General features: G+C 49.4%; 1 protein-coding gene across 7 annotated transcripts in view; it reads right to left on the bottom strand.

Annotated features, from left to right (window-relative positions):
- Positions 1 to 23485, bottom strand: part of LOC149352183 (paired box protein Pax-5-like) — a 214924-nt gene that overhangs the window by 121683 nt on the left and 69756 nt on the right. For 5 of the 7 annotated variants that reach the window (XM_089581327.1, XM_089581325.1, XM_089581330.1 and 2 more), the window contains exon 3: positions 5432 to 5464. The exons of the other annotated variants lie outside the window; for them this stretch is intronic. In XM_089581327.1, coding sequence (XP_089437453.1) covers positions 5432 to 5464 — 33 coding nt within the window. The remainder of the gene's footprint in view (positions 1 to 5431; positions 5465 to 23485) is intronic. 7 annotated transcript variants of the gene reach the window in all.

The following is a 23485-nucleotide window of genomic DNA, read 5'->3' as shown; positions in this document are numbered from 1 at the left end:
AGGCCCGTGTACTGTGCGATGTCAGCGCACGTTAAAGAACCCGAGGTGGTCGAAATTTCCGGAGCCCTCCACTACGGCGTCTCTCATAGCCTTAGTCGCTTTGGGACGTTAAACCCCATAAGCCAACCTAAACCAACCAGTAAAACGGAAACATCTTAGCTGAGCGGTATTGTGTGCTAGCGAATTTGTTGTTGACTTCGAAGGTTCGAAAAACTCTCTTTTTACATGTTAAAACACACTGCCTGCAATTCCTCTCCGACAACTAATACGTTTGCAATTTTGGGTCCTCGTTTCAGTTCTCTAGTTAGCGTTTAATTTGACGGTAATGATGCGTATTGTGGATTTAGTACCGAAGAAATATGGCGCAAAGTCATTCCGAACGTGTTTAGGGCGCGCCTCAAATGTAAAGAGGCTCGAATAAAAAAAGTTGGGATGAAAGAGCAGCGGTATAATACAGACACCACATTGAGGTTACGTCTGGCAATGAGCAAACTTCAGCACTGAACTAACTGCTCACATCACGCCGCTATACCGCTGCGAAATAATGGGAAATTTTTTCCAGTGGATGTTTACGTAGAATCTACAGAGAGCCGGTAATGTGCAACCGGCGCACAGTCATCCATTAATTCAAGTGCTTAGGGACGGGAGAAGAAAATGCCAAAAGGAATATATTACTGCACTGTCGTAGAAGCATAGTTGCATCATTTTCTCTTCTTTTTGCCATTTTTTGGGGGGCTAAGCGACGTCATCTTGGCTGCCAAGACAGCGCTCCCGCAGGTCGCATAAGGAACGGCGCTCTCCGTGCTGTTTGAGTGGTTAATGCGCAGCGCCTCCCAGCGGACCAACTCGGCGCGCGGGTCCCCGAGAAGGACGCTTTGTTGCCGGGGGGAGGGGGGGGGGCATAAATCAGGGGATGCGACGTCTCCCTGCGCGGGTAAAGTCAGCCGATTATCATGGAAATGCGTTCAATCAACGGACCCGGTGGTAGCTCTCCCTTCTTCCCTACCCTGGGCGAATGGGGAAAGCGCGCTCCCTCCTGCGTAGCCGCCAACACGCTTCGCCCGTGGACGCCGCCTCTGCATAGGCAGTCAGCCGGTATTAGCCTCCTTAATATGCTGCCGCGAGCCACGTACTCACTAATAACAAGGGGCGGAGGGACGGCATTGGAAGGGGTGAGTCGCATTGTATTACCTCCTCCATTGCGCTACCTTCTTGCCGTTGCTGTCTGATACTGTTATACTTTAAAGGGACATATAGGCAAATTTTGATAATTGCTGTATGGCGCAGAAAGTGCACTGGCACAATTAAATCCCTTGGTCAATCTCTCAGTGCGTTCAGTGGTTTACAAAACGCATGAATAGAAGAAGTCCCCGGTGACTTCGGCGCAACTCACTCGAACTGCTCGGGTGAGGCAATTTGCTGCATGACGATTCGGTGCCGTTGGCTTGAGCATGTTGGTTTAATAAGTAGGCCATACTGTTCGCTATGCCAGCATGATTAAGCCAAGCCAATGAGACGGCTTATAGTTAAACAAATACTGCCTAAATCTCTCCGACAACGGTTTCTACAACGACATCACGATGAAGACGCCAGTTGCCTTGAGAGTGCGGAAAATAAAACCGGCCTTATTAGCCGCGCTTTTCTCGTGAAAATCCTTCAATAAATAATGCGCATAAACCCGAATGAAACGCAGTCATCGTCGTTTAAATACGCCGAACTGGAGTATCTAGAAGCCAGTTGGTGTACGGAATGCTATGTGTGCTATGTTATATTATCTGCTCATTTATTCACCCGGTTTCAGAGTATGCCTCCTTCATAAGGAGCCCCGAGCCTCCACCCAAGCGTACTAGCGAGACAAACTCGAGAAAATTCGAAGAACCGTAGTGCGTTTTGTATGTTCGCATTATCGGCGAACTGTTTCTGTAACTGAGATGCTGAAATGTTGCGTGCGATCTGGAACTCTTAAAACACGACAAGGAAAACAACGACTGAAATTGTTTTTGCAGATAATTAGGAATCAAATAAAAACCAACAAAGGAACTTACATTCTTCCTTCTCTACAACACAGTGCTTGTTTGAACCACGGTGTCAGAATACGGTCTTATAAAGCACGCCTAGATTGTTTACAACGCTCTAATTTCCTTCTTGCGTCAGTTTGTGGAATGGCTTTCCGGACTGCCCTGAAGCAGCATAAAATGTCTCAGTTTGAACGTTTCTTGGAACTCTACTACAGGCAGCTCGAGAATAAAGAATTGACCATGCTTTCTGTTGTTATTTCTAGCTTTCCATTCGTGCTATCAAGCATGGTGGCTTTTGTTATTCGTTTCTGATTGTGTACTCGTGCTTTGACCATGCTTCCTGACGGTGTGTTGTGCCTGAAATGCTTTTACTTTTTTGACAATTTTTCTCCTGTAAAATTCCTCCAGTGAGGGCTACAGTATTAATCATGAATACGGCGGGTTGTACCAGTTGAGGATACACCATGAAAAATGGCGTTTTTTGGACGAAGAAAGTCTAACAAATCCATTGCTCAAAGAGGACCGCCCCCCTTCCCTTACCTACCCACTCCGAGGGTCATCCAAAAAGCTCCCCTGCGTCATACGTATAGTGTGCAATGTGTAATGTCTTTATCGTGCGCCATTATCGCAAACGCGGCCTCGTCAGCGTTTAGATGACTGCACGGTTCAGCCGAAGCGGTCTTGAATGTGATGAACTCTAGTGTTCGTGTTTCAAGACTAGCGCATTCCGACTTTTGTGCAACGAGAGAATTTTAGCACCCTATGAATTATACGCATGAAACGTTACCCATATTCATGCCACCCCCGTGAAGCACGCTGTCCGCTCCACTTCCCGCTTCAACGTTTTTTTTATATATTTATGTGTGTGAGCGTAATGTGCCTAGAATCATTTCGCGTTGTTGCAAATAACACCACCATATAGGCTAGCCTCTTGAAGTGAAGCAGTTGCGTGCAGTGCCCGCAGTGCCACCCTGGCCTGTGATTTACGTCCATTTGATCGGATGTCGGTCGCTTTGATAGCATGTGCATGCAGCTACAACAATAGTGCTTTTATCAAGCGCCAAGTTGTGCGAGCGTAACACCTGTTTATTTTTTTATTTTTCGCTGAGTTAGTATGGCTTCATCTCCATGCCTAGGACTGCATGCGTGCGGTATAGAAATCTGCTATAATTGCATTGCAGCGTGGGCCACATGGAGCAAACTAATATAATACTATCCGTTGAAGATTGCTTCTCTTGACATCGACTCCAACAAATCGATACTGACGCGATTTGCATTCTAAACATCATTTCATGATTGCCACCGTTAGATACATGTCTACCCACGAAAGTACATTCGTAGAAACGCGCTAAGTGCAAACCAGGATAGTTAATCTGACTCCGTTGGATTAATCAGATGCTGTGCTTAATTTCAACGAGTGCGCAGGTACCGGCTACCGTCATTGCCGCCTTCTATTTCATCATTCGGACGAGGTCGCTGTACACGTTTTGTAGTAATCCGCAAAATTTAGACCTCTCTTGCTACCATATAAATATGATGTAGTTTATGTTGACGCTTTATTGACACGGTATTACTATTAGTGCTTGATTTTTGCACCTGTAAGCTAAACTAGATTAGCTCGAGCGATCCCGCAATTCTCCTGTTGTTTTCAAGCAACAAACCACTGCGAATGAGCCCAGCTGTGCTTCGAACATAATAGCGAAGAACACCAATTGTGCTGCCAGTGCAGCTTCTTTATGACAAGCAAGTTGCTCATCTGCTGATATTAACAGTTGATTAGGAGAAGCAACTCATAAATCCTCGCTCTTTCAAAAGTTGTACATTCTCAGTTCGTTAATTGTCAGGTCGGCAGCATATGCCATCAGCGGTTCAAGAAAGGGTGTGCGTAGAAGGGATACGGATGTAAATCGATTTTTCACGAAGTTCTGGTTGCCTGCAGCTTTTTCCGACCAATTCCATTTCGAGCTTCTGATACCGCTCTCGAATACCACGCTCCCTTTCATTATAGCTACCCCTTAAGCGCGTTATTTAGAGCGTTTTAAAGTGAGTTCTACAAGGACAGTCTTTTTGTGCGGCTGAGATTTGCATGAAGCTGGAATCCCGTTACCATCCCTCATGGGGCAAAACGCGTGGGCGTTCCTCTATTTTTATTTATTTCCGTCCTTCAAGCATTTCGCCCTGTTGTCGCCACTAAACCCATGGCGAAAAATAAAGAAAAATCCCCGTTGTTTGCTTGGCATTGGTAGGTATAGATTTATCGAGCTCACCATACCTCACTGCGAGGCCCACCAACCTGGCGCCATATAGGTGGTGTAAGGGAACAAATGTTTGGTCATTACAGTCTTCTACAATGTTTCACGTGGCGACTACCGTTAAATAAGAATATTCCGCATTCGCCTCCGCGGTGAGATGCGGCGTTATAGTTGGAACTGTCAAGGGTAAGTTGATATATTTGTCCACGATGGTGGACGGCAGCTTCACGCGCTATATGGATCAGTTGCCCCACCGAGACTCCAAGCGACACAAAGAGGTCGTGTTCGGTTTCCGCCGCTGAGGTGTTATCTTTTCTTGTATTTCCTCCAGGGAGGCAAAAATAAACGTCACCTTTCAAGCAAAACACTGCAGTACTGTTGTACCTTTCGGCGTTTCGGTAAGTGCTGACATTTGCTCATAATTCACTGAACTCGACCATCTTCACAGCAAATGAAACTTAGCCTACAGACAGCTTCGACTTATGCTTGCGACAGTTGACATGACTTTGGCATCGAAACCGGCGTAATTATGGCACCGCTCAGAAGTGAACTGGCTGCTACGTCCCGGTGATGCTGTTAACGAGCCTTCATTCTCGAAATATTGCAAGTCCGTAATATAAGCAACGCTCGTCATGCATGGTTTTGAAAGACTCTCGTATTTGAGACCCTCCTTTTTTCCCCGACTTCTCTTTTATCTTTATATTTTTTTTGCCCGAAACAACTCGATATCATTTCTGTTGAACCATTCCCAGCAGACAAAACCAGTGCGAGACGCTACAACGTGACAACATTTTGTATATTGCGAAAACAAGAGGAATCTGTAAGCCCCCCGTTGTGTGTTGAAATGTAATCAGATAAGCTGAACAGAGACGAGGAAGCCTTTCAACAATAATTAGTCAATCCGCACCGTTACAACTGTGCAACGAACACTAAGGTTTGCATGGAAACAGAGAAAAGATCTTGGCCAATGGACACAAAAGAAGCGCCTGTGGATAAATTTTAAGTGGTTGCGTCTGATTTCTTGTTCTAATGGCTTCACCGCATTAAAAACGAGTTTTCTTTTCCGTATGCGTAAATGCTTGTTGTGTTCGCACCACTTCTAATAATGTTTGTCGCCAAAGGAAGCTAATCAACGCAGAAATGAAGGCAAACGAAACTTACTCTGGTTAGAGGACGTGGCCCGGCCGTTTGCGTCTAAAGGGAAGAGGAAAGAAAGAAAAAAAAATGGTTGTAAGTGCCACAATTTGGAACACAAACAAACAAAATGTGAAAAAAAAGATAAATATTGCGCCTAGCAAACGACGTGTTGCAATTGCCCGTTTTTTTTCTTTTTTTTCCTTTGAAATTATTCATCCATATGAAGCACATTGCCAAGATTTTGGACGCTGATCATTACTGAAGCATTTCCGTGCCAGCTATCATCGTAATCCCGCTAGTACGGCAAAGAGGAAACGGTGCAAAGCGCGGGAAGAATGCGAGCAGAGGGTGCAATTTGAAGTGCAAACACCAATCATGCCACGCGTGTTATTTCTCTGGTGAAAATCATTTTCCTCAGACCATGCTTTTGTTTGCAATTAACTCCGGTGCCTGTGAATTTCCGAGTAGTGTGCCACCGCCGTTCCGGATAGGAACAGGGGTTCGGTGACTGTCTGCACTATTCGCACACGAAGTGAGGTGGCCGTACGCAGCCAACGGAACTTCCCATTTCCTGCCGTTAACCTGGCATGAAAGAAAGGCACACTCATTGTGTACAGCGGCGGGAATGCGCAGAAGCAGAAAAGAATCCCAGGAGACAGCCTAGAACATGATTTTAGACTCGGTGAAACTGGTCGCTTAACTGACCAGCGCGCGTAGTGTCACTGAATGTCTTGTTTATCCATCGACTCGGTACTCATTTCCCTGGCGAACATTCTAAAACAGAAAGAATAGCTTATTCGCTCATCGAGAACTAATAGGCAGTTAGTTCAATAAGAAATACATCAAATGGAAAATCTGGTACGCTGTTCTTATTTGCTGCATTTCTTATCATACTAGTTACCTTTAGTTCTTGACAAGCAAATAGACTCTTGGGATTTGAACCTGATAGGCTACTGATTCTCTAACTTTGGGAAGTAGCGTTTGTAGGCCTACACTGTGACATAGGTCTCCATTTGAAGTACGCGTAACCTAAGGCCGTCTGGGAACTCAGCAGCATCATAAGGGCATGCTGAGTATACGAACTTACGCCTATCGTGTATAGATAGGTAGCCTTCTCTTGGCTTTTCTGAACAGCTCAGCCGGTTGTCCTGGCGGTGAGTTGTTGATCAGCGAAGCAATCTAAACAAATACTATGACAAGGTGTTCTTTATGTGTCGTGTACAGCTGAGCAAGTTTTTCTGAATCGTTCTGTTATCTGAAGACCGCAGTATTTGCTGACGCGTAAAGAAATTAGCTCTCTTTTTATTCCAAAATGGTCAAGTTGCTTACTCTTAGACTGATACAGACTCATATAAGAAGACCTATGCAGATATTACAACAATATATGTGCCCAATACAAATTTGTATCCGCTAATACGGCACCTATGCAGCAAATACAAAGATGTATTAAACCGATTACACCGATACAAGCTCCTGTCAGATTTAAAGTGGATTTACACAGAAAATACAAGAATTTGCTAGATCAGTAAACATTTGCATGAGAATTTTCGCTAAGGTTGTTTTTCGCGTGCAGGTTTTTGTTATAGTACGTTAGGCGTCGAATGCCCGCTATCGGAATGGCATAGTCGGGAGGCGTGTGCAACACGCAGAGATCCCTAAATCCGCACGACGCGCTTTGGTGCGAGTGTAATTGAGTGCAACGGTGACCAGAGACGCCGTATTCCTTGCTGCTTCTCTTACGTAAAGAAAAGTTCCCGCAAAGGCCGAGAGGCGAGGAAAATGTAAGTCATTTGGTTAGTCGGATAACCGAGCTGGTGCAAGCCGCATCAACGCGGCTTTAGTTACGTCGTTTTCTTCAATGTATGCACGCTGCGACCTCCTCGGGACAGTAACAATGCAGCGTAAGACACTAAAGCGAGTTTGTGGAAGAAGGCCATCACTTAAGCGTTATTCTTTTTACTCGTTAAATGCGGACCCACCGAAGCTAAAATTATATCAGCCCCCTGCGTCGAGAAGCCGCTCTCAAACCGTGCCGCACCACAAAAATTTGCGCTCTCTGCCTGCGGGCTGCCATCTGTCGCAAGTCGCGCGAACTACTACATCGTGTCTTCGAGTTTCTTTTTTTCATCCGCAAGCTACTGCTTCCGCGGCAATTTCAAAGTCACTTTCATTTGCATCGTTGTTTTTCTGCTTTGCTAGCGTCTACGAGCTCACATCTAAGCCGAGGTTACTTCACCTCGGGGCTGACATGAGTCATACAGATCCCTGTGTGATTTTTCTTCGTGCCATTTGTTTTTACTTGATTCCAGCGTTGTTGCGGCCGCTGAGATTCCTGGTACCTCTAATTTAGCCCGAAAGACGGGCCGTACTAACGCACAAACGCTCATCATGCGAGGAATCACCCTGACAGGTCCTGAGACGCGGACCCTCACAAACAGGATACGCGGGTCATTATTAAGACGACGCTCCACTAATCACCACTGCGGCGCGCAAATAGGTCTCCGAGCACACGCAAAATGAATATGCGAAAAAAAGTATTAACAAGTAGCAACGATGGTCTATCGCGGTAACCGCGTCGGACCACGGGCGACGGTTGTTAAAAAAATGGGGGGAGCGGGAGGGAGGGCCGGCAGCAGGAGGGCAGAGACATAACCCGCGCCAGTGGCCGCGGCCATTCGAGCTGAACAAAAGGAGCGGGCTCATTCGCCCGCTGCCGACGACACACTGTCTCCGTTCGGCTGGGAGCAAGGTCGGTCAAGTTCAAGGCCTGCCTGCTTTCAAGGGAAGAAACGCTGGCCGTCCCTCCGCGCCGGGGACAATCCCACGGTGGTGAAACAATGGGCCCTACAGCTGGGCCTCGCCGGCCGTGCTGAGCGGCGGACGCTTTCGCTTTCGGCCGTTGGGGGGCGCCACATGGCTTGACCCCTCGGGTTGCGGGCCGGCGGACTACCCCACAAAACAAGAGGTCAAGTGAGAAAGGAATTAATGGCCGCGCACACCCGAGAACGGGCAATTTAAAGAAAGGGAAAGCACACAAACAAGAAGGCGGCAGAGTAACAAAAGAAGGTAGACTCGTCTTGCCTACCTTCGTTGCCTGGCGGGTGGGGATCTCCTTAGGAACGCTAATTATTCCTATCTGAGACAATTCTCCAGTCCATCAAGCCTCCGGGTCAAGGGTCCGGTACTACCTTCCCCCCATCGCTTTGTTGTTTTCTTTCTTTTTTTATATTACTCCTTCGTGCTCCTTCTATTCGCTTTTAGCGCTGAGATCCGAGAGAAGGTTCAGAGGGAGCGCGCGACTGGCATTGTGATTCAAATGCTGTCTGTGCGGCACCGTCAGATCGCCGCCACTTGCCTGATAACGAAAGGCCACGTGAAGCGAATTATAAGCTCCCTCCCTCTGCCAGCGTAACTAGCATAAACACGCAGCCGTTGCACGCGCGACGCACACACAAACGTTCAGCAACACAAACATGAAAAGAAGATAAGCAGTTGTGGTTTTTCGATTTTGTATTCCCCTCCCGTGCTGTAAAGGATAGCTCAGCGTCGTTGTAGCAACTTGCCGCGTTTCTCAGCGTGCGCTTAGCTCGTGCCATCGTGAGCACGTGACGTTACATCTCAGACGGTGGTCGCGCGGTAAGCCTAACGTAAAGATGTTGCTGTACCCTACTGTATCTCCGTCTTTTCTCTCTCCGTGGCCGAGGAATGCTAAAAAAAATAGGAGAAAGAAATGGTATGGCATGGCAGGAGGGAGGCATGGGGATGTGGCCTCCCGGCCTGCCTAAAGGGACGCAAAAACGGGGAAGCAGGGGAGGAACAGGCAGTCATGGGAATTTTTCTTTCTTCTCATCTTACCTTAATGGACATATTTGCGGACACCTGAAAGCATATTCACTGAATGTTGCTGAAATTCACAAAGATAATTAGCTGCGCATGGAACGGTTCTCGCACTGCAATTCGTGCAGGTTATTATGGCAGTCAAGCAATGATGATGATAATTTTTAATTATAATGACACAAGAACAGTTTTGACCAAAGAGCGCCATGGCACAAGGTTTTTCTTTACACAATGTAGGGTCAGGGGACCATTGTCCAAGCTTTTTTGGCCCATGGAAGCCGAGTATTAGGCCAAGGGAAAGCTGGTATCCACTGTATCACAGATGTGTGCCCGGTGGCTCTGGGGATCGAACCCCGCATCTCCTGTATGTGAGGAGGATGCTGAAATCACTAGGACACCGCTGCGGCTGAATCAAACAATAATTTGAAGAGAGCGTTACACATAAAGCTAAACTTACAACATTGAGTCAATGGATGACCTTTTGCTCACGTACCTTTTACTTCAAGTTTAACATAAAAACAAGGTGTTGTGTATACTTAAGGCCTTTCGGTTTTGGGTTTTTAATTTTATGAAATTCGGGGGGGGGGGGGGGGGGTTAAAGATCTGGCGATATTTTTTAACCTCAAATTCGTGTACAAAATGGGTTATTGCGCAAAAGGTTCAATATTTCAGGTTTTATCGGGCCATATTTTGTTGTAGGAGGCAGTTTAGTATAAGCTCTCATTTTTGTGCAGGACTTAACATGCTGTAATTTCTGAACATTGTTTTGCAGAATTAAGGAAACGGCAGGTTGTAGTACTACAACACATTTACCAAATCAGATATTTTCTGATTTATTACAATTATTAAGCCGCGAACGTTATCATCTGCTGCGTAGCACTTCCGCGTCCGCGGAAGACCTGCTTTGTTTGTACACTGCGAGAACATTCACTCAAAGTCACAGCGGTCATTTTAAACGCAGAGCAGCCTTAGTGCAAGACATAGTAGCATATTAACGCTTGATACAACGATGCCAACAAAACATTTGTTCGGCACCCGTGTTTTGGCACCGCACTTTCAAAACGTACTGTTCGAACCTCATCTTAAGCGATGCACCGCCGCAAATAAGAAACTGTTAAAGAAGTATAAAATGATCAGTGGGCTGAAGACACCCTCTGCATTAAGCACGAGACCGGTCCTGATTTTCCTGTGATGTCTTCAGCTTTGTTCACAGAAAACTTAAGTTCTCAAGGTTTATTTTCTGGTAAAATCGGGTTTTACCCGAAGACGAAGGGACCTATGTACTATACATAACACACTAGATTATTGGTTGCAAGATGATATATGCTTAGAAAAATTTCAGAAGGAAAATAAATCAGAATTTAGCTCGGTATCCCAGGTAGCCCCGTATCATTACATTAATGTTACATTTTTTTTGTCCACATATTAATTCAGTATTTTTAATGTCCGTTTTTCGAACGTTTCTAACGAAATAAGTGTTCAAACACACTTTTCCTGACATTAAATAAACATTTAAACAACATAAATGTAACACTTTCGGAAAAGATGAAGCAACCCTGCCCGAGTATGCGGGCCCGCCAGTGTGACGATACACAATTTAATCAACGCTTTGCAAGGACCAGAAACGAGGGCGACACTTCAGCTCCACAATAAGGGCTCTTTAGGCGTCGCCAATTTTCTCGCTGGGCCATTGTGTGCCCCCCACGCTAGCGCAGTGGAAGCGGCAATAGAACCGATTTGCAACAGCCCAGAGAGGGGGCATTTCGAGGTCCTTCTCTCCTGATGGAAAGGTCTATGCAATCAGCTCCGAAAGGATGCAATATAATCAGGCTTATATACCCATTACTGAGGGATGTGTCTTTAGTGATAGTGGCGAACGGGTATACTCAGCAAAGTTTTCCAACAAAATAATGGGGCTCTGCACGCAATCTGTGGTGAGCACAATATAAAGGTACAGTCGTAAAGTACTGCTAGTTGAAAAATATGTTCTAGGCAGGAACAGAAGGAAAAGTTCTGGGACCCAGTGCTTAAAATATATTTATGTTGCTTTGTAGTGACGATTCAAACATAATATTTAGAAGGCTGTATTAAAAAAAATGTTTACTTCGAACGTTAAACAAATGTTTATGGTACAGTATATAACATTTGCGAATTTTTAACATTATAATAACGTTTAAAAGTCAGCATTAGCACGTTTACGTTCAATGCTGAACTAATGTTTAAGATATAACATATAACTAAGGATTGGACTTTTCGGTTTAAACTGATAAAAACCGATAAAATTACGCCGAATTCACTTTCCTAAATTCGGTATTAGCCGAAAAAGGTGAGTTTTTTTTTTTTGGCTTCTTTGCCTTCTATGTATAGCTAGATGGCTGCGGAGTGCGAGTTACACTCACTTAAAGTTGCAATAACTAAGCAGGGAAGACAGGGGCATGATGGTATTGAGCAGCGCAGTTGTGCGACTTTGAGGTATTGTTCCGCTAGCTTACACGCCTCTGAAGACCGGGAAGTATCACCTGCTTAGAGCAGTTAGTCGGGTAATTATGTTAATCAAATGCATATAGGGCATTGACACGAAAGCGCGAATGGGCGTCACGAAGAAGTATGCTTTGGCTCCCTGTAGATTGAGCGGCAGTTCTATCCCAACAAGCAGACCACGTGATGCCCCGCCTTCGAGCTCAACGCAGCGGGACAACCCAAGGATAACATGTTCACCTAGTTCTTAGAAGTAAACTTCCACTTCCTTTTTTTTCTGTCGGCTATCTTATTTATCTTGAGTTGCTCTTTTAATGAGGGTAGGAATTTTTTCTACAAGCATGCCACCAAGTACTGCCATTTGCACGTTAAGTAATAGAAAATAAATTATGAATTGTTCAGGGTGAAAATACAGATATACTCTGAATGACTTTTGACCACACAGAATTGCTACATTAAGTCACCGAATAAAGTTAGTATTTTATTCATCGAAAATAATATTCGCCGAAAAAAAAAACCGAAAGTAGCGTCCTGAAATAAAAACCGAAAAAAGAGCCCGCCGAATTTTCAAAAAATAAAAAGCGAAAAGTTCAGCCCTTACATATAACGTTAGTGGAACTAGCACAACATTTTTATAACGTTATTCTAATGTTCGGTGCTACCAGGGGCGGCATATAAATGTGTGTTCGAAGGCTGAATTTTCTAGTAATTTTTTGGTACTAAGATATCTAATCATGCGTACCACGCAAGTAGTATTGTCTGCATCTTGGACAAGGCACAGATCGAACGCGATTGGGTGAAGAAAAAAGGAAGCGCTACCGGGCCGTTTCGCCTTTAATTGACCTTTCACTCTGTTCGTGTTGCGCAGTTAACAATTCTGTTCAATTTACGAAGGCAGCATATGCATCTTTGTCATTCATGGGAGTAATTCCTTTGAAGTGAGTACGGAATACAAAGGTGATGCCCCATTCCAGCGCGGAGCAGGCCCCTTTCGGTTTCGCCGCCGCTTTCCCGCGCGTTTACACTCGACTCTGAGCGGCCACGCTGCGCCATCTATGAACGAGGCGGCGCACCAACCCGCCGCTCTACTCGCGCCCGGTCACGGTCCACTTGGCCCTCGACGAGGATCGCGCAGAAACAAGGTAGTGGGAGTGGAGGCGCGGGGGGCTCGCTGGGGGTCCAGCGTTCAAAGGCGAGATGGAATGACAGGCGCACAAAGAAAACAGAAGGCGCGCAGGTAAACAGCAAAGACAAGCGCGGGACACAAGGCACGAAGAAAAGCTGGAGGCGGCAACAAAAGAGAGACCGGCACGAGGAGGAAGTCTGGACGAAGGAAGAGGCGGTGGAAAGAAGGGGGGGGGGGGGGGGGGTCACTAAAAGAGGGGGCAGCCGGTGAGTGAGCGCGTCGACGAGTTCGAGTACTACTGTGCGTGGACTTGCTTTCCTTCTACTCCCTGGCCGCTGGTGAATAGTGGCGGCGATTCTTTGGCCGTGCGGGCGAGAGACAGAAAGGCGGACAGCAGAATGGAATAAAAGAAAGACGAGGCGATCGCGGCCCATGTGCGTCGGCGCAAGAATGAAATGCTGGGGACAGGAACGGGGGACCGCCGCGCTCGGTGGGAATGTCGCGCAATGATCACAATAGACCGAAAACTGTCACGCAGCACCGGACGGCGCGGCAAGAAAAATACGGCCGGCTCGCTGTCTAAACACTATGATCAAATTGGAAATGACCCTGTTGAGAAGTCGGACCGCCTTGCTGAGGCCGCCGCTGCGGCACACCGTGGCGCCGAGTCGGCTGGCCCTCGCGCTGCTCTTCGAAGGGTCACGTGGTCGGACAGATTTGTAGTGTTGGTGATATACACGGAGCCGCTTCGGCTGCCGCGCTGAGTCAGGCATACCGCTCCCTAGCGACGTTTCCAGCACGCTCGACCGATGTGCCGCCGCAGCCTTCGGCCGTGGCGCTCGGGGTACACACCGCTACCATCCGCTCGGGTGGCGAAGGAGCGGACGTGGGTTCGTAAACGGCCCGGTACTGATGACGTATAAGGCTAAGTGTCCAGAAGAACAAAACAATGTTTCTCTTGTTTCGCACTTTGCCAGAATGTGGCGTGTGGCATGGGGGAGTCGGAATGACCTAGTCGTTCGTGCATTAGATCAGTTCGTCGCTGAACAGTCCAAACGCACCGTGTGACTGGCTGGCGCGCCAACGGCGATCATGTGCGATTCGTATGAGACGCCGACTCATGATAACCAGAGGGAGAAGTGCCGGTAAACTGTCCAGCTGCGCTTGCGTAGGAGAGTTCTCGTTTATATGGGGATGGGCATCGTTAACGTTCTCTCTCGTTAGCGCCCTTCGTGGTTGTGACTGCTATACCACGTCTTGTGACTGCTATACCACGAGTGGTTGGAGTTCGTGTGCCGTCAAGACCCGTTGCTTGCATAGTCTCGGCCCCTATTTTTTTTTATATATCTCTCTCTTCCTGACCAAAAAAGTTGCAAACTGTGCCACTCACGGAAAAACAGTGTCGCTGCATTTAGACAGCGAGGATCGAAGCAGGAGAAAATAAATTGCTTCCAATCTATCGAGCTTCCTTCTTCCGGTCGGTGTCAGTCTAGCGTGATTTCCCCGACACGCCCCCGAAATGATCTTCAAGAGACCTTGGGGGTCCCTCGGTCTGACCGCAACCGGTTCAGGTAGTCGTCGTTTGTTCCCTCGAACTCTGCTCGGGATGAGCAACGTGGGAGCGGAGAGAGGCGGGGACAACGGCTCCCGCTTTGTTCCCTTTACCCCTGACTGTGCCTATAGGCTTCTCTGCTGTGGAACACGACAGAAAACTGTTTCGAAAGGGCCCACTACGAGCTTCCCCCATCCATCTTAATTTCGTCATTAACCAGTCCCCGACCCCAAAGTTGGAATTATTTTTTTTTTTTCATTCCGTCATGCTCTGCCAAAAGGGAGAGTACGCTTTTTGGAAGCACCGTTATACTTCCTCGATATTCAACACAACGCGACCGGGACCGGGCTCGTAAATTAGTCGCAATATTTTTTTATGTATATCTATTTATCTACTCTTCGTTCTCGGGCTTTGCGGCGGCTAGCTGATGCTCGCTCTGAGCATTGCCCTCGGAAGAAGCATCGTCGTCCATTGGTCACGAGGTTATGGTTCATCTTGGCGCTCACATCGAAGAAAATTCGAGATGACCCATTCTCCGCGGGTATACGAGCGACGGCTGCCACCAGCGTTTCTTTAAAGGCTCGAAAGTCAAGGGCAACAACCCCTTTGCCAAGTGAAGGCGCCGCTTTGAGTGTACTCTGCACATATCCATCCTTCTCCTAGCTGCTCCTACGGGAGTGGTTTTATTTGTCGAAACACGGTGCTCTGTTGCATCCACGGGCGCTCTCGCAACAGCGCATTTTCAAGACTCCCGCGTCTTACGATCCGCTTTCTTTTCTTTCTTCATCTTATTCCTCTCTTTCTGTGGACGGATATGCTGGACCATTGTGTGCGGGAAGAAATATCCACGATTCCGGAACTGCTGCCACCCCGGGCTTTCCATGTCTTCGCGTCTGTGCGTTTGTGCGTGCGAATGCGAGCTATTCCAGAGAAGCAGTCCAAGTGGGGAGGAGGGAAGGCCGGTGGAAGGTGGGAGAAGGGGGGAGGTTCGGAGGAGAGGGTAGTCGAGGGTTGCCTTTGATCGCCGAAACTCGGGTGCCGTGCGCGGGCCTTATTAGAATGATTGGGCGCTCGCGGCCAAAGGCTGCGCGCCGTGGGCCGCCGCGCCGGGGGTGTTCGCTGGCCGCGCCGCCGCCGCGGCGCCATCCATCTCCATTATAATTGATGATACGACAGACGAGCACGCTGCCCATTGCCGCTTGGCTTACCGGCGCGCCACCGGCTGGCGCCGCTACCACGCACTGGAACATGCGCCAGGGGGCGCCAGCGTGCATACAACAACAGCAGTATTACAAACGATTGGGTGTCCACAGCAGACCTTTGCGCAGTTAGCTGCACGCTTGCTCCTTATCCCTTCAAGGACCACGCGTTGACGGTGCCGTTGGGAGCGTTTGTGCGATTTCTTTCCCCTCCTGCTATCCGCTGAATGCTGTTTTTACGCTTCAGCTTAAATGTTTGAGATGAGACGACGTCACCCCTGCGATAATCCAGTTATAGTTCTTCATTGCTTACAGAAAAAAAAAAAACGAAAGCATGCGTGTACCCTTTGGATGGTCCAAAACGTGTGCAAGCTAGCTGTCTCACATTGTGGCTGCTTCTCGATTCGTGCTTGAATAGATGCGCACGCGAGGCTGAAGCCTTCTCTTTGTCCGCGTGCGGGGAATTGTTTGCGGAAAGGTTTCCGCTAAACCGTGCTATGTCTATGCTCGGTTCTTTTCTAAAGTTCCAAGGTCGCAGCGCTTGCTACTGGGCCCAGCAGTGCAGCCCAAGCGGCATCCCCTGCACTCCAAATCTCAGAGAGACTGCCGTCCTCACACCTTCACAGCTCTCAGGTGCTAGATGTCAGGGGCGGATTTATGGGTCACTCATGTAAGAGGTGGTTGAGGGCGGTCCCTTTTGAACCATGCATTTCTTGGACTTTTTTCGCCGAACAAGTTGGTTTCAGTGTGCATGGCTTTGCTGTGCAAAATTTTTCGGTTGGGGTTGGGTTGGGGGGTGGAAGAAAGGAACCTCTCTTTCCCTAAATCCGCTCCTGCCAGAGCTGTTACCCCTACCATTGCTGCACGATCCTGTGATCTGGGGAAGTTTTGAAAATTTCAGCACGCGTACGCAACATAACGGTGAGGCACTCATCGAAAGATAAGTCTGAATAACGTTTAAACTTTTCTGTCCATGGCAGCTTGAAGAGCGCAAAGCGATCAGAGGCCGAGTACGACCGTCAACACACCCGTGATTATGATGGATACATGTTTGTCCTTGCTCGCTCAGCCATCATCATTTTGCTGCCAACGACATCAACCGCCTTGGCATTGTGTCATGTTATGTGGGGCCTGCGTTTGTGGCATGTTGAACGCACTGCGGCAATGCGTGGCGCGTTCTAGAGTCTGAAAGTTGCACTGACTTGCATAAAGCTCACACTGCAGTTTTTTATGTGCATGCCGACGCTGGTGCGAAATGATATAAGGTAGTGAAAATGACATCAAACCATTGGTCCAGGATTTGGCAAGACGGGGTGAGTTGCGAAGAGGGCTTCATTCTTGGAGCAGCGCGCAAGTCGCCCTATTTTTTTAAGGCGAAAGCCTTTAATGTCTCATCGTTGTAAGCAGCAGTTGTCGACAGAGAATGTCACGCTTTTCAGTTGGTCGAAACGGTCGTGACGTCACAGTGCGCCAATTCCAAACGGGGCCAATTGTACTTTGGCTAGTAACCATGCAACCAATTGAAGGGACCATATAGTGATGCTCCAAGTAAGTGGGACTGAGCTTAGTTAATTGCTTAATTACCCAATTAGCCTAATTAACTTCTCTAGTCAGGCCATATAAATAAATAAAACCTAGTAAGAAATTGGTCGAGCTCGGGAATCGAACCCCGGTCTTCGGAGTGCGAGACGAGCATGCTATCCACTCCGCCATGCCAGCTCGATGGTTTGCAATGAACAAAGGCACGTCTAGTGAATACGGTGTCTTCGCTCACTGCCATCCTCCTCCCTTCCCTTCCGGCGAGGTTTAGGTGTCCACCGAGATATGAGAGAGAACTACATTTCCTTTCCTCAAAAACCAATTTACCGACGAGCGAGGCGTAGAACCGAATGGGCGATGGCGTTCTATGGACTCCCTGGCAGCGTTGCAAGACGCTCTCGCGTTCCACTCTTAGAGGCGAAGGTTAACATCTTAACCACACATCAGTGACCACACTTTAGGTCAAAAAAGTGCACCCCCCCCCCCCCCCCCCTGAATTTTGACGGGTGTCCACCGAGATATGTGAGACAGTTACTGCGTAATTTTCTTTCCTCAAATACAATTTTCATTTTCTTCATTACGGGCCATCTTCGTCTTTCTTCTTTCACTCCCACTTCCTCCGTTCCTCTGCGGTGCGGTTCAGGTGTCCACCGAGATGACAGAGAATTACTGCGCCATTTACTTTCCTCAAAAACCGTTGCGTTGAAACGGCAAGGCATCGCGCCGAACGGGTGGTGGCGTTCCGTGGACTCCCTGGCAGCGCTACAACACGCTGTCGCGTTCCACTCCTAAAGGCGAAGCTTAAGCTTAATTAGCAGTTAATTAGTATTCAGGCATTAATCAGTAATTAACCAATAATTAGTGATTTGTCATCACTTAGTAATTAGTACTCAATTACATGTGACGCCACCAGTGCCACAGAAGCAGTCAAAGTGGTGCGGAAAACGCTTTCGCCTCTACGCACTTTAGACAGTCAAAGTGCCCCCTGAATTATTTTCTTCAAATGTTGCGCGGTTGGTAACGCGAAAGTCCTACAGTTGCAGGATATCCGGCCGTTTTTCAATGATTTTCGTGCTTGACGGTCAGACCCACTTATTCACGACGGCCAGCCCACTTATCCGCGGAGTCACTCGGCGGAGAAATTGGTGAAATCGTGACCGATTGTACGAGGCGGGCTCGAATCACCGAAAAAACTGTGGCGACCACCCCAGACCACCTGCGGACCAGCAAAGAACTGCTCCTTCGGTGCTAAACGAATGCAATACCTACTACAGTACGCGTATAGTCGTGCTCCTCCGGCTCCCTGCGGTTGGGCGCGTACTCGCGTGCTCGAGTACTCGCCAATGCACGCGTCGCTTAAATCTTCTATTGCGGGCATGGTAGTGCACGTTCGTGGTCAAACCGGCCGCTGGCGAAAGTTCTAACGCACGGGTCCATCCGGAGGCGGCCTCCGAGTGACCTCCCGGCGCAGCTTTCTCCGCAACGCCCCGCTGTCTCCGGCGCTCTTCAAGAAGCAACCGCTCGGAGGCGAGGGGGCGAGCGGCGGCGCGCGCCTGCACCGAAAGCTGCCGGCTGCTGCGGCGGCAGCCCGGGGTTTCCCACGGTCGCGCTCGCCGGTGACTGCCGCCGCACCAACGACGTTGCCTGTGGCGGCGACGGCCGCTTCTCCCCGCGAGGCGAGCCGCGTGCGTGCAGCCCTCGCGCCAGCAGCAACAGGTGGATGCGCTCTCTTCCGGACGCGCGTGGTGCTCGATTTTCAGGCGGAGGGCAGCGCGCGCTCGGACAGGGACTTTTGCTCGGCAGTCAAGTGCGCCGTGTGTGGACCGCGTCTCACACGAAGGTGGCGCTCGGGATGTCAGAAGTCTTACAGAATTGTTATTGATGTCATAGCGACCTCCTTCACCTTCTTTGGCGGGTGTCCGCGCGTTACGTCCGAAGCAGCTTCACACCATCGGCTCAAAATGCCACATATGAGTAACACATGGCCCCATAGATACGAAGTGCGCAGTGTAAACAACCACTAAAGGTCCTGACGGACGAGGAAGCAGTGGGATTTCGCTTGTCACTTGCAAGCACACCGTGTTTTGCCATGCTCTGCGGATTTGAGAGAAGCTCTCGGTGACCGGCCCGACGCATGGCCTTCCTGCTCGAAACCAGGTCGTGCAACGTGCCAGCTCCGAAACCATCTTCCGCGCGGGGAAGAAGGCAGAAAGCGCTTCGCCGATGGGCTGCAATGTGTCGATCGAGAGGCGGCGCAGAAGAAAGTGCCGCGAATGGCAGCGCGTGAGGAGTCGATGGTGTTCCCGGCGGTCAAAAGACTGGGCCGCCGCGGCGTCATCCGACGGCGCAGGGGAGGGGGTCAGGGGGCGGCGGTGGGACTGAATGGCCGGAAGAGCGTCAAGGGCACGCGCACGCGAGGCGGCCGCCGCCGCCGGTGTGTAGTGCGTGTACACGACTCAGCCTCTCGTCGCCGTGGAGCCCCGGCAGCAGCGCCTCTCGTCACCGCCGAGCAGGCGGCGGCGGCTCTTGTTGCTGCTACTTCGCCACCACTGTTCCGTCTTTTCCGCCGCACAACTCGCATCGCCGCGGGTTTGCCTGCCAACTCACTAAGTGAATCTGCGGGGAACGGTTTTGCGACGCGCAGAGGCTGCAGTATCAGGCTGATACAGTGAGAGAAACTGCGGAGGTTAAAGCGGGGCCAGAGTTGCATTAGGCGAAAGCATGCGCAATGTGTGCCTTTCCAATGTATGGCTTCGCTTGGTACGCCACGGACCGCTCAGAACCGAGGATCACTCCTGGAAATCTTTGCTTGACGATTAGGCATGGGTCTTCACACTGGTACGGTGGTCCGACAAATGTTTCCCCGGCTTCGGGAGCTTTCCTGCGCTGCGGCAGGGGAACAGGCAGGGGACCTCTCGAGCAGGACTTGAGTGCTCAGACGAAACGACTGGAGCTGACTTACCAGCGGGTGACTTTCATCAGCCTCCTTGCAGGCCCCACATAACTGCCTCTAAAATCTGCACAGAATCCGAACATTAGTGCGCCTGTGCGCGGTATACGGTGTTGACTTACACTGAGCTGCCAAAGCCTACGCCGTACGCCGGGAAGCGTATTCGCCAACTGCAGCCTGTACAGCCACTGCAGCCTGTACAGCCACAAGGCTTGAAACCACGGTGAATTGATCACGGTGACTGAAGATTGTCACAATGGCTTACCTAAAAGGGATAATTATTTCCTAAATAATGCTTAAAAGTCTATACCAACGTATTGTTACTAACCATGTAATGTTTAGTTTAAATACAAAACTGATGTTCCAGCGCTGTGAATAATCTGTGTAAAATTATGCAGAAAATGTTTTGAAAATCTTAAACGTCGTTGTATGGCACTAAGCAGCACGATTTGCTACCTAAAAGGGTAAAAAATTAAGAAATGAAATTAAAAAAAAAACAATAAAATTACAGTGCAGAGAGCGCAGTCGAACGGCCGACCTTCCATACGCAACACGTGGCTCTAATCCACTGCGCCATAGCGGCGATGTCAAGCCGTCGTTCTGAATGAATATTTATAACCAGCCTTAATGGTGGCTGCTACCTGCCGGTGGGCGGCGCTGTCATCGCTGGCTGTACCGGCTGCATTTGGCGAACACGCCGCCGGGAAAGACACGCGTGTTACTGCAAACGAAATCCAGGCTTACGTTCCGCTGCATGCCACCTTTACATGATCTGAGTAGCCGCGGCTTTATCGTCGTGAGCATCAAGGGAAATAAAAAAACTTGGGTTCTGATAATATCACGGGAAGGTGTAGTCCCTTGAGCCCGTTACTCATGGGCATCTATGGATAAGCGCATTTTCTGAACGGAAACTCTTAATGAACGCAATTTTTTTTTTTTTGCATATCGTAAGATTTATTTATTGTATTTATTGTAAAAAAAACGCACCACGTTCATTTTCTATCGCAGCCCTAGCTACTAGATGCGAGTGCAAGACAAACTTTAAAAACAAAATTTTGCTACGCGCTGGAAGATTAGGGCATTCCGATCGATACGTCCATACCTGCATCTTGAAAAAATTCAACAACTGCCTCACAATTCTTGTCAAAAATCACCCCATTAGATTTAAGTGGAAGTCCTAATTACTCGGTGCAAGCGCAGGACGAACTTTAAAACCGAGATTTCGCTACGCATCGGGAGGTTAGACCATTGCCATCAATATGAGCATATCTTACAATATATGCCACTTTGCAAAAGAGTAAAAAAATAAACCAGCAAAAGCCAATCCTCATGAAAACCCGATCAGCAAGCTCGTCTGCGTGCAGCGCGTGCAGTTTGTCTTTTCGCTGGAAAGAGCAATCCCCAGGCAGCTATAGTGCAATGTCCCCAACAGGTGTCTGAAGCGACGCGGAAGCATCTTCGCCGCCGCTGCAGGCTTTCCCTCACAGCAGTCGTGAGCCGCGCGTACCGCAGCGCTTTTGCGCCAGTCAGTCAGCCGAAGGGAAGCTCCGGCGACGACACGCGCGAACGTTCACGATGCCACGGATGGCTGGCCCCGTAAAGAACGCCGTCGCGCCTCGGCATTTGGCACCTTTTACTCAGCGTTTGGGCGAGAGAAAGCGAACCGCGCGGCGGCTGACAGACGAGAAAGCGCTGCCATTTTGACGAGCAGCTGTGCCCCACAGCGCCCATTCTCTGAACGAAACCTCGTACTCGAGCAGTGGCAAAGATTAACAAAACGGCCCGACTGGGAACAGAGCAACACTGCGAGTTCCTTTTTACACGCAATTAGTCGGACGTCTGCGCCTCCTCGTACGTTTGCTCGCACCGACATTTCATTTTCGGGGCTCGCGAACGTGTCGGGCTGATGGTGAGAGGGCTTCCACGACGCGTCGGCCGATTGCGCCGATCCGCGAGAAGCAGTTGAACCCTTCCGAGAAGGTGGGACATAAATTACCCACCTTTAGAAGACTGAGACATGCTCTTTGCCACGCGCTCCAAAGCGTATACTATTGCTTGCGGTCGTACGGAGTGCTGAGCGTTTTGTATTTATTCTTCGCGCGTAATAATTAACGGGCCTCGGCACAGGCCTGAGAGGTTCGCAGCTTTCATCGGAAGCAGCAGTTTATCAGGTCCGGCCGGGAAACTTGAAATGCGAGTTTTCGAGCGCGTCATGACTTTAGAGCAGCAGCCACTGCGCGGCTTCTCTCGTTGTTAACCAGGCCTTTGAAAAATCATTACGCAGTTCGATCGGCTATCTGCGGGCTCCGCTCGTCGGGGATCCTTTACCCCTCTCTCTCGCCTCTGCCGATGATTATCAGCACCTGATGACTAACGAACTCCTGGGCTAAGTCTCAGAAATTATGATGTTGTGCTCTTCATCTCACCTCTCCGGGACACGCGCTTCGCTTGTTTTTATTTATTTTATTCCCCCGCTTCGTTCTTTAAAGTCGGGCGCCGCGCTGTGGAAAGGGCACCCTTTTGCTCATCTCGAAACGAGCTGCCCTCGGTGTCCGTTGGCTCGGCTCCTTGCCGCCAGCCGCCCGGCTCATCAGCGCCCCTATTACAGCCACGTTCGTAATTGAATCAACGACCGAGTCCGGCCGATTTATGCGGAGTTCATCGCCATCCGGGGACCCTCCCATTAATCACGCTTCGCGCAAAACGTGCTCGTTACACGTCGTACGCCGTCTTCGGGCCTCGATAACTCTGTTCGGGTCCGATGTCTTCTTCTTCTCGCGCGCGCACGGCGACCACGCCCTGGGCGATGCGATGCTCGACGCGTCCGCAAACGCACGACGCCGGGTGCGCGCTTTTGGCCGCCGCACGCGGTCGCTGAGGGCAGAGAGAAATTTCCCCGCCATGATGGATCGCGCTGCGAGTCACGAGGCGACGAGTGCGCGTCAACGGGGCCCCGATCGGCCCCTGCAGCACGTCGGTGCGCGCAGTCCAACCGCCGACCGCAGGGCTGCAACATTCTTCATCTTCGCCTGCGTCCCCCTTTTCCCACCGGACGTCGCATCGTGAAGCAACGCGAAATATGAGGCGAACCGCTGGAGCTGGTGTCCTCCCCCCTTGCAGTGTCGCCGAACATTCTCCGCAGCTCGAATGGGGCTGAGCTTGGCTGCTGGGCCTGGTTCAGAGCTTCCTTTTCGTCGCATATTTTTCTACCCTTTTCTCCCTTTGTCTCTTCTTCTGGATCGCGCTGCCCCTTCCGCTTCACACAACATCGCAGATTTCTCTGCGAGCCGGCAGAATGTGGGAAGGAGCCCTCTCACGGAGGGCGGGGCGGCTGTATCTCTATTACGGGGATAAAAAGAGAGAGAGTGAAACTAGAGTAATGAACATGTGGTGAAAA

This window comes from Amblyomma mixtum, chromosome 3, assembly GCF_055824585.1.
Source record: "Amblyomma mixtum isolate Tamu chromosome 3, ASM5582458v1, whole genome shotgun sequence".
NCBI classification, from domain to species: domain Eukaryota; kingdom Metazoa; phylum Arthropoda; class Arachnida; order Ixodida; family Ixodidae; genus Amblyomma; species Amblyomma mixtum.
This window is presented reverse-complemented; position numbering and strand designations above follow the sequence as displayed.